Source organism: Mus musculus, chromosome 1 (genome assembly GCF_000001635.26).
Source record: "Mus musculus strain C57BL/6J chromosome 1, GRCm38.p6 C57BL/6J".
NCBI lineage: Eukaryota > Metazoa > Chordata > Mammalia > Rodentia > Muridae > Mus > Mus musculus.
Genome location: NC_000067.6, coordinates 66,985,670 through 67,004,102, shown reverse-complemented (window position 1 = coordinate 67,004,102; position 18,433 = coordinate 66,985,670). Strand labels below are relative to the sequence as shown.

The window sequence follows — 18,433 nt, the reverse complement described above, 5'->3', positions numbered from 1 at the left end:
ATACCCACATCTCTATAATCCCAGCACTCAAGGGGTGGAAACAGTAGAGACCGGAAGATCAGCAATTCAACTAGGCCATTTACTTGTTTAAGGCCAGCCTGGACTGTGTGAAACCTGGTGCCTAAATAAATAAATAAATAAATAAATTAGTCAGTGAGCATTTACCTCAGACTATAATATTAGTAGCTGTCATGGTGGCCACCATTTATGAACCCAGGCATATGCTGAGTCATAGATACAGAGCCTCTGGGAGGTAAGTGGCCACGAGGCAGTGCTGAAGGAGCTGGCATGTGGCCAGGTGACAGGAAGTGAGTGGCTAGAATAAGTAGCTTGACTGTGCTTGCCTCCATTCTGTCTCCTGTCTTCCTCTGGATAAAAAGAAAGCCAAGAACCCCCGAGGGGCCTCTGATGTTGAATGCAGGGTATGAATTACAGGATGCTTCCCATGACCAAAAGTCAATAAAAAATAAAAAAATAAAAATAAATGAGCCTTAGGAAATGGAGCCATTTGGTGTAGTAACGTGTGCTTCTTTCTGTTCCTCTAGGGATGGCTGGAACAATATATTTCTTGGCTGACCTGTTAGTCCCCACAAAGGCCAAGTTCCCTGCATTTGAACTCTGAAAAGAAAGCATGTCTCCTGCCGCTTACAGCATGACTCTGTGTATTACTCTGGGCTACATATTGCCCTTGCTTTTGAAGGAAGCAGAATGAAACTGTGTACTTTGAAGTGGTCGAGTTTTTATTTCCATAATTTGTCTTTAGCAGTTCAGCACCTTTTATTATTTACTTTTTATTTATAAGTGTACTTGAAGCCATCTTAATTCCCTTCCAGAGGGAAGGATGGATGACAGTACAGTATCTTCTGATCATTCGCATGGTTCCCAGACATGCAGGAAATGTTCCTCTTACTACTTATCCATCAATGTGATCCATGCCTGGGAGCATGTTATCCCATCTCCTGGGGAGAGAGGCAGGAGGATCACAAGTTCAAGGCCAACCTAGGCAACTTAGTGAGACCCGTTTTCAAGGTAAAGAGCAGGAGAGATCTGGCACGTAGCTGAGTGGTAGAACACTCCTAGCATGGAGAAGAGCCCTGGGCCCTGCCCCAACACAGATACACACAGTGCACACAGTGCACACACGAGCTCAGTGCAGGTGGACACATTACATGTGATGGCTGTTGCTGGGTACTGCCTTCCAGCTCTTCTGTTGAGCATTCTGCCTCCACAGAGAGTAGTAGTTCTGGGACTGGGTTCTCTCAAGTGGTGAGCAAAGGGGACCAAAAAATGTAGCCCGTGCTTCTGGAAGAAAAACTGCAAGAGTTATAGACTAGATTTTTGGGCCTAAATGTCATTTTTTTAAATTCCTAGTTTCTGTCTGAACTAGAAATCCCACTTCATGAGCCACACAGGCCCTATCTAGCAGCAACAGGATCAAAACTTAAATGGTTGGGATGCACATTCTGATCTGAAAGTTTACTCACAAATAACAGTTCCTTGGCTTGTGTTAGATTTCAGAAATGTTTGTTTTAAAAGTTGTCTGTCCTTTAGTACTCAGATGAGATCTAGAAGTAGATTGTCTGTGTGAATTTGCTGAGACAGGGTCCCACCTGACCTTTGGCTGACCTTGAGACGTTTGGCTCAGCTTTGCCTTGCTTTTCGCTGACTGTGCCTGAGTGAGTGCCACATGTCATCACCTTCTGTCAATTGACTTGAACATTGATCTCGTCACTAACTAGTACAAACTCTAACTCTGCTTACAAAGAGTGTGGAAAGGGAGCTGCTCTGACCAGTAGCTTCTAAGAAAACACGGCTCTTGGCTGGAATGGGATGTGACTGCCTTCATGCGTGTAACAAATGGCGGTTTGCATATCCCAAGAGCAAGTGTCCTTCACATTCCGAGACCACCTCGGAGTCAGGTTTGTTTGTACACGAAGACTCCCCCGTGTTTCGACCTCTGAACAAACGCCTATTGACTCTTTAGCTCCTCCCTTCTTTCCTCGATATCAAAGGCCTAACCAGACTCTAACCTACGTGGTAACATTTTCCAGCTTTAAAACAACAGGGTCTAAGAATATTTAATGTGCTATTTGTGGCTCTTTTGGTCATTCAGTTTTTATTGGAGATCAAATCCCCATGGAGTGTATCCTGGTTGCTATGAGGAGTAATCTCCTGTTATTTTCTATTTGGTACCAAGATAGCTAATATTACGTGAAATTTTCTGGCCCTTTTAAGGGTGCCTACAGTAGGATCCAAAGAGCAGCCCAGCACTCGATTTCTAGGATTGAATTGGTCCTTCTGTGACCCCTGTGCATCCTCAGAAGTTGTGTGTAGACTGTGCCAGGTGAAGGCTTTGTATCAATATTTATAAGTCACTCTTAGACAGTAAAGTGCAGCTGTTTGGCTGGGTGTCCAGCTTTAGAAAAGAAAGCCCACTTTGTTTAGTTAAATGGCTTATTATATTCTGTCTGCACTTTACTATAGATACTTATTAAAGAAAAAGAGGAAGTGTTTTGATCAGCCAGTAGACTTGGTCACAGTGCTTCCCCAGGCATCCTGATGAGTGTTGCCTCCTGCATATTGTCACCCATGAACAGACTCATGAACACCATTCAGCTCTCTTCACTGTAGCATTTTAGAAACTCACTACACTGACAGTGTTTATGCCGCTGTTGACTAATGTTTAAGAGCTAGGAGAGTTTTCTAAGGATCTTAAACTCACATAGAGTAAAGGCTGACACCAACGCCCCTCCTCGGGTAGAGGCTGCAAGAACCATTTCCATTCAGGTGTCGTGCAGACATGGTTGGTTTTATTCTTATGCATTTTTCCTTCAGAGGTTTTAATTCCTAGTTTCAAAACCTTCCAGTGGCTGCTTTGGAAAACTCAGTGGCATTGTTCATCTCCATCCAGAGACTGGGCAGTAAGGGGTTCTGAGCCTGCCAGGCAGTCTATTTATCCCCTTGTGCTTTTCAGCCCTAAACTTGAATCGTGTAACATGTCAGCATTGACATGGCCGTCTCCATAGATCCCACCAGGGAGTTCATTTCATCCCAGCTGTCGGTCTCCCATCCTCAGGGTCATCTGGTTCCCTTATCCTCATCATGCCCTGCCTGTATCAACGCAGAAAGCCCCCATGTAGATAGACTTAGATTGAAGAGGATCTACGAGTATTTTTTTCTCCTTCCCTGTTTCTCTAAGTAACAGAATTGCAGCACTCTATTCCTGTGTCCTCAGGTCAATTTGTATCTAGATTACTGGGCCTAATCTTGAAGTAAGTAGTGTAAGTGGGATCTTTCACTTCTCTCCTCCTTAGGCTCCAAGAACTCAGGTGTAGTCCCCGGCTTACTTGACATTAATTCCAGTTCCTCTTGCTTCCTCAAAACCGGTCAGACCAGGTTTCTGGGGGCTCCATACTGCTGGGCCATAGAAAACTGTTTACATCTGGTGAACAGGAGTCAGTGTGGGGGGCATTGAGCAATCACCCCAAGGTTCATTGCCACTAAACTGGGAAAGGCTGGTTTCATATGTGTATGTTATGGGAGGGATTGAACCCACTGGTCTTCAATAAAATGTTATTAGGCCTGAGTATCGGGTACTGTTGTTTGCTTCAGTTTGAATTTGAAAAGTATTTCTCCTTAATGATAAATAGTGGCCTTTTCTGTGTAAACTCACTAAGATTTGTTCCTAGCTATTCCTTCATTGTTAGTTCCACTCCTTTATGCAATAACAGATTTATAAAAGGAAAATGCTCTCATCTGTGATAATGGTAGATTTAGAAGAATCTTCAAGGTTTCAAATCATGCAATGCATCACCTCTCATGTTTATCAGAGTCTACCATGTGGTCATTGACCAACAGCCTGGTTCTAGGAATTCTCCCTGCTCACAGTTCTCACAGGGGCTTAGAAGTGAGGTCACTGAGTAAGGTATAATTATGGGGAAGGAAGTCTGCCCAGTCACCCAGGAGATGGCATCAATCTCTTGTGACGTGGTAAGCCAGCGCATGAGAAGTGCCCCAGTGATACCAGGAGCTACATATATTTACATGGCCTTCCTTCCTTTCCTCTGTTGATCGAATAATTGTAACAGCAAGGAGGGGATGAGTGTTTTTCTCTCTTTTAAGTGAAATGGCAGTATGCATGTGTCAAGTCTGTATATCAGGCAGACAGATATGGAGGGACAAAACTCTCCAGTAACTCCATAGCAACCCTGTACTGTCTTCACTTCTCGCCAGCAGAATGAAAATACGCAATTGTCACTGCAGTAATAATAATAATAACAAACAACCTTTAAGTAATTTGGCTCTTTCCATTTACCCATAACTTCTTCGTCAATATGTTTTTTTAAAAAATCCTGTGTCCCTCTCATACTCCCGAATCATTAGAAAGTGGTAATTTATGTCATTTTTCCTTCCTACCATAACCCTGAGTGTGGATTCAGTGCCCCAGAGGCCTCCTGTTCTTATCACTGCAAGCATTGGGTAAACTTACACTGTAAGAAAATTTGCCGTTTCGTTCTCATTCGAATCCACGTGCTCTCTTTCCCAAAGCCTTGGTCAGAGGCTTCTTCCAAAGCAGAACGCCGACTTTCTTAGCACCGGTGAGCACGCTGGCTTCACGGTTCTGTTCTGCAAACTGATAAGCAGTTTTCTAGGAGTCTGGTAATGCATCCTTGGGGACATATTTTACAATTTCCTTAGTAATGAGAGAAAGCACAAACACAGTTAGCCAAACCATGGGCTAATGAGGATAGAGAAATGGATCTTAGCAGGGCCACTCCTCCTAGTCAGCCAGCATCATTTCCGATCTATACGACATGTTAACTTTCTATCAACATGCAAATTACAACCATGGTGACATTAAGTCTGCAGCTAATGTTCTGTCACTCTACAAATAAGTGTTGGGGACAGCCTTTGTGTGGCATTTAGTGGTTATAGAGGGCAAGGGGGAACTTCTGATTAATCACTGTCAAAATTGCCTAATTTCTCTGGCAGACCTGGCTCCAAAGGAAAGCATTTGCAATCTGAAAGTGCTGATGGGGACTTGCTGTTAGCGTATAGCTAATGCTGGCTGATTCTCAGGGACTGGCGTTTAGCAATTGACACGCACCCATGCAGATACTTTTTACACTGCTGGTGCTAGTGGTTATATGCTGTAGACATGCCCATTCTAGTGGTTGCTGTGAGCAGTGCTCAGACTTTATCTCTTGCTTGTGCCTGACTTGTCTGTGTGTGTGCAAGGTAAGTTCTACATGCACAAAGCAGGCCCTTGGCTCTGGCAACTCAGTCTAAAGAACACAGGGAATTAGCCAAGCAATGACAAAATGCCTTCTGATATTTACACTGGCACCAACTGTTCTTTCCCTTGTTTAATGAAGCCCAATACAAGCCTGGCTCTCTTGTGCTCTGTATTTTTTTTATATTTATGAAAATGCTGAAATTTGATGCCTTTATAGGGTGAAGACAAAACTCAGACTAGAAAGCATTTGCCATTAGTGCATTTGGACAGCCCTGGTAATGGGCAAGGTGGAGGGAAATCGGAAGGCATGAAGCCACTTACTTTTCCAAATCCTCTCATACGGTCAGCTTCTAGGAAATCCCAGGTATCAGCATCATTAATAAGTTGGGTTTTTCCCATGACCCCCTCCTCCCACATACACACCAAGATCAAGCAAGTCAAAATCGAAGCATGGAGAGGGAGAGAGATGGCTGCTGCAGGAGTCAGATAAGTCAGACTCCCTCCAGTGGATGCCACACCCATGCGTATAGATGCAGCACAAATTGGACTCAGTGGGCTAACTTTTTTTTTTAGTACAATAGATGGAGGAAAGATGGGAGATGGGTCAGCCAAGAGTTAGGAAAGCAGTGGTACATGTGATCAATATACATTGTGCCCATGAAACTGTCAATAATAAAAATTAAAGGTAAATCCCTTCCCTTGAGTGATTTCAGTGTGAAATGGGACTGGGCATAGCCTGTAGTAAGGAAGAAGCATGAAGTGAGGCATGTGAGAGTCAAGGACACTGGTGGTAAAACCTAAAGGCGTGGCTTTGACCAGTCCTGTGTGAGTGCGAGTTGCTTAGGGATCTCATTCAGGTGCTCCTAAACGAGTGATGTAATCCATCATGAATCTCAGGTAGAGAAAAATGAGTCAGAAATGGGCTGGTGGGTTTCAAGAGTTGACCACATGTGAAGGGTAGGAGACAGCAGGAATGAATAGAGTTTGATTTCTGTCATGGTTCTGTAGAATAGAACGTGTAGGGATGCAGTCTTGCAATGAGCAGTGTTGGTGGTTTTTCAGCTGATGAAAGCAAAGAACTTGGTGAAAATACTTAATATGGATGGAAAAGTCAAGATTTTTTTTTAAGTTGAAGTATCACAAGAAAATACCCAGAGCAAAGGATTAATTTGAGTCATCTAGACTCAGGAGCTTATGGGAGGAAAGTAGCCATCTTTGTGCCTCCATCACAGGTCATAAGGAGTCAACATTCTCCATACTTAGTGATACTATTGAACACAGACCAATCATATTCCTTTCCCAAAGCCTGGCTTCTTCATGGTGTTATAAGTAAATGTAGTATAGAGCTGCTGCTGGCCTTCTGACATTTGATGTGATTCCAGCGTCAGAATTTCATAAAGTGATGTGGGTTTGGGAGTTTCAGAAGCCATCTTCCAGAGCCATGTACAAACCTAAAAGCAAAGCTGATGTAGGAGACTTGCAAACCTAATTAGAAACATGGAAGTGGTATTTTCTCCTAAATTGAAAGTCTGATACAAATGAGTATGGTCACGAATGCCCCTTATTCCTGTCCACACGACCATGTTCCCCAGGCAGTCAGCAGTAAGTACTGATCCACATTTGAATGACTTTGCAACCAGTGTATTTTCTACTACTTACAATAGTGATTGCTCAGCATGTTTGGTTTTTAATCCTCACCTGCCCAGTTAAAACTGAGTTTGCTGTAATGACATCTTAAGGTGGTAAAACGCAAGTCCATCCCTTCTGTTTACTTTTGTGAGTCACAAGTACAGGAGCTAGAAGAGCTTCTGAGAATTCCAGACTCTAAGAAGGTGGCATGCACTAGGTAAACAGAGACACTCCTCTCAGGACTCAATAGAAACACAGGCTGTATGTGTGGCACTCAAGACTCTGGAGGACTTCCTGAGAAGCTGCTGATCTGCTGCTGGTACAGGCAAGAAACTGGCATACTAGATGTCTAGTACCCACTCCGGGAAAGGGGTGAGTAGAACAGGTTGCTATTGCAGAACCTAAGCATATGCCACACATCTGGGCATGGTGGTGCACATCTGGGTGTAGTGGTGTGTATCTGGGCAAGATGCGCATCTAGACATGATGCTGCACACCTGTAATCCTGTAAACTCAGAAGGTGGAACATCAGGAGGTCAGGGTCATCCCTAGGTATGTAGCAAATCCAAGGCCAACGCAGCATTATATGAGATCTTGTTTCAAAACAGCAAAAGCAGAAACAAGCCCAATTAGAATGCAGAAGACAGACACCAGAGGGACCAAGATATTACAAACTGCTGAAACAGAATCTGGCAAGCATATCTAATTGAGAAATTAAAGTCACAGAGAAGTTAAAGTCCCCTAAATTATGGTTTCATAGCTCCCCTCCCCCCAACCCCCACCTGCTTCTAGCTGGGCTTAGCATTGAGCATATTCCCTTGTAGAAAGCCCAGTGCAAACACTGGGACGAGAGCAGATGCTTGCTTTCTTCTTGCTCTGTAATGTAAGAAACAACTCTATGCTATATATATATACATATATATATATATATATATATATATATATATAATTCAACATATGTATGTCATGTGTAATAAGAGTAGCAGGCGTTTCTGTCTCTTCTACCATCCTTACATATTAATAATTTCTTATTCTTCCAAGTCATTTTGAAATAACCGTTGGTAACTGTGCTGGACAAACCAGTAGTGAGTCCTCCACTTTGTATTGCCCTTCCTGGACCTCAGCCCACTCTCCTCTTGCATGTGTCCCCCAGTTTCCAGTGACCACTCCTTTTTATGCTTCAGTCCTAACCCGATTTATAAGTTACATAAAAAAAAAAAGTGTGTCCCCATGTATCTGCAGAGCAATCCCAAAGAAACAAGAGGTGGGATCTGCCTGATTTTTGAGATTAAGAAAATGTTATAATGTAGAAAAAAAATGAGGATGCTAGCAGAGAGGCAGAAAAGATAATGAGGATGCTAGCAGAGAGGCAGAAAAGATAAAGGAGAGAAAAAGAATATAAAAGGAGAATCTGGGGAGTGAAAACACAGCTAAAATGACCAAAAAAAAAAAAATCAGCAAAAAGAGTTCAATAAAGGTGGAAGAATCATTGAGTTGAATTATAAATCTTTTGAAGCCATCCAGTCCAAGAGAAAATGATCGTGATGAGGAAAGGAACGAGAAAAGCTGTAAGGTTGTATGTGACACTTTCAGGAGAGTCACACATGTACTATGGGAGCTTCAGAACAAAACTGGGAACAAAAAACAGTTAAAAGAAAAATGACTTAAAATGCCCCAAATATGAAAAAGAAACGTAACATCCAAGTGAACCCAATCCAGTCTGTACTAGGACGTTAGGACCAAACCGTCAAAATCATAAGTGAAACTTGTGAAAGCAGCAAAAGAAAGGTGAGTTTGAAAAAATTTCAAGTTGAAATAAAAGGGCATTCAACAGAATATAGAAGGACTTAAGCACAGAAAACTAAAATAAATAAATGAGGAGACAAGAACAGGACAATTTGGTAAAGATGACCTAGGAGTTGTTCTGATTCTGGTATAAAAAAATAAAACACAAGACACTGATACATAATATAAAGGAGAGTGGTTTCTGAAAATAAGTGTGGGCAAAGTAAAAGTCCAGGACACTTCTGTGAATTGACACTGAGTTGTTACTGACTTAACCCATTGTTAAACGGCAACAAGGTGCTTTAGATAATCATGGTATGTACTGAAAAGCATATACTCCTATGGAAGACACACAAGAAAATGAGAAAAAAGGCATTGCTACATCAGTAAATGAAGCATTAAAAGAGACACCAAGAGAAAAGAAGCAGCTAACAGACCTCAGTTAGCAAAAAGGCAAGATGAAGTCTATGCAACAATGATGTTTAGCATGGATTAACATTGCAACAAAAGACATAACATTACTGAATGGAATTAAAAAATAAAAATAAAACAAGATCCAATGATGTATTGTCTATATGAGATTCATTTTATATTTAAAGGCCCCAAACAATGAGAAGGAAGATACTTTGTATGTAAATGGTAATTCTACGAAGTTTCCATGTTTGCTAGATCACACAACGTTGACTGTGTCAAAATGTGTCAAGGAAAAGACATAATTTAATGACAAAAGGACCAAATCCCCCATGAATTTGTAGCTATTACAAATACATTTGCATCAACTTGGCATGACCAAATATATGAAGCAAACAGTAGCAGGATGAGGTGAGAAACAGATGCAGTAGAATGATAGGTGTCAGTGTCCCACTTCTGAGGATGGAGAGAGCATCAAGACAGCAGAGTCGATCTCATTGGATGCAGTAGGAGTAGTACTCAGAGGAACCTCATAATGATGAAAAGGAGGAGAGAGCTAACACAGTACTGTACTGTGAACTAGGAAAAGAACTACCTAATCCCACAATTGATACACATGGAAGTCTCCAGGATAGACCACATGCTAGGTAGGTAACAAATACCCTCAGAATTTGAGATCTTACCAGCCACAATGAGAGGAAAAGGGAAGCTAGAAATTTCAAAATGCCTAGAAATCAACACACTTCTGAATTTGTAGGTCAGAGAAGAAATTGAGAGAAAACACGCCTTCCCTCTTCCCTGCTGCCTTGGATTGCATGTGCACCCAACTTTTTCATGGTTTGGTTCTGTCTTCGCTCTATTGTAGGACTTTTAAGAAATCATAAACTCTATCACATTATCTCAAATATAGTCAACTGCATGCAAAGGTCACTTTAGTTTTATTTAACATTTTATAATGTATTTTAAAGAACATTTTGAAACTGCAATATCAATTCTTGCCGTGTCTGAAAAAAAAGTAATTTAACACATTTAGCAATTTGGTTGTGATTTCTTTTATCCAGGAACTTTTAAAAAGTCGAGGGATCTTACATAAAATATAGAACTACTGATTTTGGTGGGGTCTGTGGTGGGTGAACTTGTATGTATGTGTGCAGGCACACATCTGTAGAAGCCAGAGGAAGGCATAGTGCATTTTTCTCTACTACTTTCTGTTTTCTTCTCTGCCTGAGACAGGGCATTTCACTAAACCTGCAACTTACCTTGCTTGGCTAAGATGGCTGGCCAACAAGCTCCCAAGATCTGCCTGTCTCCATCCCCAATCCTGGGGTCAGAGACCTGTACAGCTGTGCTTGGTTTTTATGTAGATGCTAGGGACTTGAACTCAGGTCTTCATGCTTGCATAGAAAGCACTCTTAACCTACTGATAAAGCTCTCTAGACCCTATTTATCTTTTTTAATCGGGATTCCACAGATGACCCAGCCAGCCAGAAGTTGGGATTGAGTGTTTCATCAGAACAAAGACTGTGATGGAGAAAAAAGCAAAAATAAAAGCAAAACTATGACAGGAATCTCTATTTAAAAAAAAAAAAAAAAGCCTAAAGAATAATGAAAAGTTAGTAAAGTTAATATAAAAGCTAACTTCATTATTGTATTTTAGACTCCCCATCTATACTGGTAAGTCCATGGGTGCGCTGGGAGGGGGGGGGGTGTTCTAAATGGAAGATACTGCATCTTTGCAATTTCCTCCATGAAGATGTCCTTGAAATGATGCAGGCAGCACTATGCTCAACTGTCAAGAAGACCAGTGTGGACATAGCACTTCCCAGAGGATCTGCTCACCAGCTGAACCAGTCCCTTAGGAGAGGAGACCCTGCTGTGACTTGGAGCCAGTCAGTCTCAACTGCCACTAAGCCTCAAGGGAGGCACAAAAATGTGGCTTAAGCCACTAAGCTGAACTGAGGCTTTGCCAGGTAGAAAAACAGACTTGGAAACTGCTCTAGGACTTATTATAGACTAATGCAGTGTCTCATGCTTGGCTTGGCTCTACTTTCTATTTCTCTTGACAGAGCTTTGTTCCTGAGCTAATAATCACCAAGTCACAAACCCAGGTTTTGTCCAGCAGATGTCAGTAGAACTCAGTTCAATAATGTCTGTTAAATGAACTTGAAAAAGCAACAGGAGAGAATGGAGAAATATTAGTTGCACCAAGAATAGCTTTTTTTGGGTTGGCCTTTGAGGAAGTGGCATGGCATGAAAATTCACACAATTAAGCATGTTGGAAACACTTCAAGATCGACTATAACAAACACGATTCTGGCGCTAATATCTTCCACTTAAAAGTTCAAAGTAGTTTTAACCAGATGTCAAGTTCTAAGTCAGAGTCCAAGTCATGGCTGACATAGAAAGTGAAGGCCTGAGGATGTGGGCTCAGGTGCGGGTTATAATGCTAGATGAGGCTATTTACAAGTCGGGGGGGGGGGGTGCACGTCATCAAGTACACCAGCAGAGACAAAAGGTTGCCGTGGGGGGTCTTCCTCTGTTCTCTACCTCATTATCCTTTGAGACAGAGTCTCTCACTGAACCTGGAGTTCACTTCTTAGTGAGATCAAGGATGATCAGTCCTTCTGTCTCCATGCCCTCGGAGCTGGGATTACAGATGTGTACCACCACACCCAGCTTTTTCCAGGAATTTGGGGAATCGAGCCCAGGTGTTGAGATTTGGTCTATTGCTATATATGCTAACGCTCAATTCTCTACAGGCCTACGAGTGACTTCTCGGGTTCACGAGCTTTCGTTGTGCAAACCTTACTCCTTGATTTAAACCTAGTGGTTAGAGCAAATTGGCCTCAGCCAGTTGCTGGAGGGATTAGAGGTGGATGGATTTGGAGTGGTTGGAGAACAGAGACTAAGGGGAGAAGGAGGAAGAAGAAGGATGTGAAGAAGTCGCCATGATGGGAGATGGACTACGAGCACATGACCAGGGAAAATAGCAAGTATCTGGGGTACACTGCTGGGGAGGCAGCTAGGCTTGCAGTTAGAAGAGTAGATTAGGGGTGATCCCCAGTAATTGTCAAAGCCAAATAAAATAACCATAGTCTGAGTCTCGTTTATCTTTAAGCTAGTCAGGGATAATCTTAAATTGCCTGTATTACACCCAGGTTGTCCTGATAACAATATGAAACTTTATACACTGAGCCCTCTGCCCAACCTCTAAAACAGTTTTCTGGAGGCCACAATATTACTTTACCAATTGTTTAGGTTTCTTTTTTCTAGGGTGATATTAAACTATCCTTTAGATATAGAAATTTCATATTTCTTTTCACAACCTTAAGTTAAAAGGGAGAAAGCAAAAAATTAAAGCAAAACCTATTTTTTTCAATTGTGGGAAAATTTACATGGGGAGAGATAGAGAGATTGAGAGAGAGAGAGAGAGAGCAAGCCCAAATTGTTTTTTATAAACACTCATGAAATCTTCATGTCTAATACAAAAAGAATAATAGTGATAATAGTAGTGATAGATTTTTTCTAGTTCTGAATGTTTAATCATCTGCTTTTAATTATGTGTGTGTGTGTGTGTGTGTGTGTGTGTGTGTGTGTGTGTGTGTGTGTGTGTGTGTGTAAAATGTTCTTTTCAGTAAGCCTTAAAGAACTGGCCTGCATCTGTTAGATGTCATGGAATCAGACCTTCTGTCTTATGACTGATCCCCATCAGGATTCTCTTTTCTCTCAGCACATCTTCCTTTCAGTTGTGGGCGACAGAGACAGAGCCCTCACAGAGGTCCTTATGGATAGTTTCTGTGTTGTTCTCTGCCAGCTCCAGCACATTTTGAGAACTGATAAGGAGGGAAAGAAATCATCAGGCCAAAGGAGAACGGCTATGTGTGAAGAAAAGAGGTCCTCCCAGCTGGTTGGCTATTATAGCAGCTCTTCCAAGTTTAATTTTTATTTTCAGGTAGAAATAAGCCAAATGGTCCTTTGGATACTCAGACTTCCCCAACAAACACACACACACACACACACACACACACACACACACACACACACACACACCAAAACTCAAAGGTCTGATCCGATCCTCCTGCCCTCTTAACCTCTCTATATGCAGTCTCACCAGGATGTGGATCCCACACATCATCCAGGAGTCCCTGGGAGATCATTCACAGTGGACAGGTACTTTCCCAAAGATCATCTTCCTATGGAGGGGCCCATTTGATGTACTATTAAATTACTATTACCAAACCATAATGGGGAGATAGGAAATTTATATCCTCAGTAATGCTCGAGGATTTAAAAAAAAAAAAGAAAGAAAGAAAGAAAGGACAAGAAGGAACTGGCTTTTATTAATAACATCCCTGGAAAGTGGCAAGGCAACATCTGGAATACTGATGACCCATTTGGCATGCCATTCGTCTGCACAGCGAAGATTCAACATGACAAGCGCTGTCAAAAGGAAATAAGCTCCATCTAGTTAAATTAGAATGATTAGGGCCATTTAGACAGGGGAAGTTTAATTTGTATGGATCTAGAAATTTTATACAAACTGGGATACCTAAGTATTTAATCTTCCCTGAAGCTCAATTTAAAATTGAAAGAGACTGTTGCACAGATCTATAATGAGATGAGACATATTAGAAATTAACTTAACCATTACAACGCTGGGAACATGTAGCCCAAAGAACAAAAGAATATTTCATTTGCAGTTTGCGCAGAACAGGAGAAGCAAATGTTCTGATACAATTCATTAACCAGCCTGTTGTTTCATGAGTTCTTTAAATAGTATTCAGCTTGGATTTATTTTTTTCTACATCTGAAAAACTCTCCTCTCAAACTTAAGTTACAGAGTAAATGTAGAAGTAAATTGAACCAAATTCTGTCCTAACCTTATATTCTAAGCGGGGATTCTTAACTTTCCTTGTGCCTCAGAGCCCTGTAGGGTCCCACTGAATGTTCATGGACCCTTCTCAGAGCAGTATTTTAAACACACACACACGCACGCGCACACACGCACACAAAAGTGCATATGACTTTTGTTTTAGGTAAACATATAACATTTTTAATGTGCAGAAATGTAAAGGAAATTACCTTTGTTGAAATATGAGATATGTAGCAGATATGTGCTACTTTTTGTGTATCTAATACCAAAATGTAATAGTGTATTTGATAACTACTGTCATTTTGAAACACTTTTAAAGATTTATTTCTATTTTATGGATTCTTGTCTGGGTGCATGTATATATATCATGTGTGTATAATGTCCATGGGGACTAAAAGAGGGCATCAGAAGCCCTGATACTGCCATGTGGGTGCTAGGAAACAAACTAGGGTACTCTACAAGAGCGCCAAGTACTTTAATCTCTGAGCCATCTCTCCAATTCTTTGAAATAAATTTTAATAGAAAGTATCCCTTGAGTCTGATATACAAGTACAGATGATTTCTGTCAGTGATTAAGTCTTGGGTACTAAAAATATAACACTTTTGCTTGTAATCATTGAAGGAAGTGTTTCTTTCATTTTAGTCAAAATTTTGTGATTTTCCATACACTCTCATAGACTAGCACTTTTTTATTCCATAGCTACCACCGAAGGCTGATTTAGTAGGCTGGCTCTACAGCTAACACTATAGCTGAGAAGGCTATGGGTGGATACAGTGGCTGTGGACAGGGAAATTGGCTAGGCCAGTCATCCCTTGGTCAGTTAATGGCCGCACAGAGGACAGGGCTGAGGTACCAGTCAGCTGATCCAAAAAGCTGCTAAATTTCTGGCTTTCCTGTGACGCAGCTAGAGGGTTTAAGCTTGTTCCGGATTCATGGAGGATAGTGGTTTGAATTGCCTGGTTTAAATAAGTAAGATCTATAGGTTTTTGGGCTTGCTACATCTCTTAAGCCAGTCTCGTCTTTAAAATATCCTTTTTCCATCTACAACGCCCAAGTAATAAATCTTGACATGTTCTTGGAAACTCCTTAACACTTTCTTTAGTGTAAAGAGCTGATATTTCTTCTGGGAAATAGTGTTTGTTTCAGCATTGGGTATTAAACGCTACTCTGTGCAGGATATCAGGAGGACTAGGTGCTGAGGAGAAAAGCTGACTAAGGCCATGGAATGCATGAGCTGCTGAGAGGATCAGATTAGTAAATCACGAATTACTGCACCAAGTAGTAAAATCGATATACCACAGACACTGCTGGACTTACAACATTCCTTCTGCGGCTAGAAGAAGAGGGGAGACCCTGACCAAGGGAGCCAGGAAGTAATCTATAAAGTTTTATTTTTTAAAAAGTGGAGAGATAAGGACTGGAAGGCTTGTGTTTGCAGAGGTTGTGCCAAGGTATGATAAAGTAGAGCATCTTAGACAAAAGGACCGAGCTATACCAGAGGTGCAAGGACCTAACTATGAAACGGTATTTTTCATCTTCAGCAGTCTGGATACAATTTTGTCGGCCCCTAAACTCAGCATTCTTGGGGCTTCCTAGAAGGGCTCTTTGTCAGACTCCCAACCCAGACCAACTGTCTCTGAAGCACAGGGTGGAACCTAGACAACCACTTTAGCGAATCCTCCAGCTGTTCGCGGACACTAAGGAGCAGGAACCATTGACCAATGATGGCTTGATAGAAAAACTGAGCATGCGCACAGAAACCAGTCTCTTCCTTTAGAAGAGAGAATGATGAACTTCTATTTCCAAAGGAAAGAATTGCTTGTGCGTGTGAAAGATAGGATACGAAAGGAGAGGTGAATACGGAAAGACAGTTAGGAAACTATGCCCTGTGCCAAGGAAACCCTGGAAAAAATAAAGACAAGGAAAATGGCAGTCAGGATGGCAGGACGGGCAGACTTGTGAGACTGCGCTGACAGATGTTGCAGCTGCGTGTAGCAGGCAACGGAGAGATAATGTCCAGGGTGACCTATTATGTAGCAGTTGCCTTGTTAGTATTGCTCAGATGAGCTTCTGCAGGCCAGCACACCCAGCCTTTGAGAGTTATGCGCACTTCCCCATTAGGGTGCTTTTGTGACTGTGCTTTAGAAAAGGTCACAAGGGCCCTTTGCTAGTGACTGATAAAACACACGCGCACGCGCGCGCGCACACACACACACACACACACACACACACACACACACACACACAGTATGTGAGCGCTTTCTGCAAATGACCCATGCAAGACCCAGGATTTTAAGAACAAAGAAAACACACTAATCAGAAAGACCTGCTATCAGGCTTCTAGGTGGGGGCTGCGATCCTGGGGCAGACAGGAAATATACAAGCACGGAACTTCCTGGGTTGCTATGCAATTTAAAAAACAAAATGCTCAGAGGAGAAAAACTGATAAGAACACATTAGAGTAACCCAGGCAACCGCCTGGAGGAAAGAAATGGATAACCGTGTAGGGCAGCGCTTTAGAAGGATAGCAGCCATAAACATGTGATTTCACTCTTTACAAAAGACCCCTGCATGCGCCCCAATCATTAGCGTTAAAGGCAGATGCAAAGACTGCCTCAAACAGGAAGATACTGAGGGGCAGCAGGACGTAATGCAGTTGGGAGTCTGAGTCAGATCCTAAAACATAAATACACTAGAGATGAAAATGTGCCCCAAACTTGGTAAATCTGAAATAAAGACTGTAACCTAATTAATAGTGTTATAAGAATGCTCACCTCTAAAGCTTCAATGAGGTACATTGCCAGATGCTAACATTACAGCAACCTGGCTGCAAAGCTGACTGAAGTGTATAGACACTTTGGGTAAATATTGTTTGCAACTCTTCGATGAGTCTGATGTCATTCAAAATAAAATTTCTAGAGAAAATAATTGTCTTCATAGGAAAACTTCCCGTCCATGGACTGCTCCCAGAGGGTGATCTAGTGACTGTCATTCTTAGAATTGTCTTGGGCCTTGGAACCATTCTCTGTGTACCTTAATTCTCTAGACTTAATAGAGAATTAATAGACAGATCTTAATAGACAGATCTATTTATATTCAAGCTTTATGGAGCGTAAGCTTCAGAGCTGTCCCCTTTTGTACACCCACTGAATGGTGAACATTGCTAGAAACTAGAGAATATTCTGATTACTTGAGGAGAAACCAAGTTTTGAAGGGAAGTGTGTATATGTGTGTGTGTGTGCACATGCGTGTGCGTGCGTGCGCCGGCCATTCCGACACACTGCCTAAGGGAAGCTCTAAATTAAACCTCTAAGCCACCACTCACATGTTATTTCCTGTTTCATTCAAAACATCGTTGCTTCTGAATGTCCTCGTTGCCTCTGATTTTATGTTTACAATTATATTTTAAGGGGCACCTTGGACTGTACAGATTCACGCTCACCTGACCTGCCCAACTGTAAGTGCAGAGCACACTCTTCAACGATGAAGTCCCTAGAAAACTCATTCCAGACTCTAAAACATAATCCATACTCATTACTCACAACTAAGTTTGACCATGCTAATTTGCATGCTTCTCTGGGATAACAATTTTTTCTATGGCACATTTAAGGGTTCCCTCCATCTATACAGAAAGGATATTAGCACTCAGTAGGACTCTTAGAGACCTTCCACACACTCTTTATTGTAATGAGCAAAATGTCAGTTCTCAAATAGTTGGGTATCAATGGCCCTTGAATTTTGACAACTTTATTCCAGACTCTTTCTTTTTTCTTTCTTTTTTTTTTCCTCTACTATTTTATTTTATTTTATTTATTATTTTATTTAACTTTGGTCGGTATGGGTATCCCACTCAGAAGAAACCATGCTTGCCATTTTGAGTCTGGATCTTCCCTTGAGCTAGTGAGTCATTCACTGTACCACACTCTCTCAAGATGCCGGAAAAAAAAAAGCTGGGAGCTGCGGCCAGCTGCTCAGTCAGGAGAGTACACGACAGATTCTCTATGGTATCCTGTGTTGTCAAATGATGACATTAGCTCTGTTCAGTGTCGAAATAATTGTTTTATTGGGAGTATTTCCAACCTACACTGTGTTTAAGCTCCCCTTATGAGCTGAAGAACACCTACAGTTCAAGAACATGTTTCCTGAAGGCAGAACAAGTAAGGACTGGGGCTCAGACCTGTGTAGATTTTGGAATCTCCTCTGACCTCAGAGGAGAGTTGTTGGGTATTATATATACTGCCCCCTTGAATAAACCTTCTAATTTGTTTCTCTTATTGGCAATCTAAAGTAGCAACAAAAAGCTTTGTCTCTTTTTGTACCCAGTACAGAAATGTGTGAAAGTTTTAAAGGGATAATAATTACATGTTATTCCAGCTTTGTATACATTAAGCAATTTCTAAGAGCCTTTTAAGTTTAGGCAAGCATGCTTCTGTATTGCAGAATAAAGCAGAGGGATATAGGTAGGATTTGGGACTGTTGGAATTGGGCTTGCAGTAAT

At 41.6% G+C, this 18,433-nt stretch overlaps 1 protein-coding gene across 4 annotated transcripts in view; it reads left to right on the top strand.

The window, feature by feature from the left end:
- The window catches only part of Lancl1 (LanC (bacterial lantibiotic synthetase component C)-like 1), a 38,375-nt gene extending 34,789 nt beyond the window's left edge, over positions 1-3,586 (top strand). For all 4 annotated transcript variants that reach the window (XM_011238435.3, NM_021295.3, NM_001190985.1 and 1 more), the window contains one exon: positions 546-3,586. In XM_011238435.3, coding sequence (XP_011236737.1) covers positions 546-622 — 77 coding nt within the window. In that variant the 3' untranslated portion in view covers positions 623-3,586. The remainder of the gene's footprint in view (positions 1-545) is intronic.
- The last annotated feature ends 14,847 nt before the right edge of the window (positions 3,587-18,433 follow it).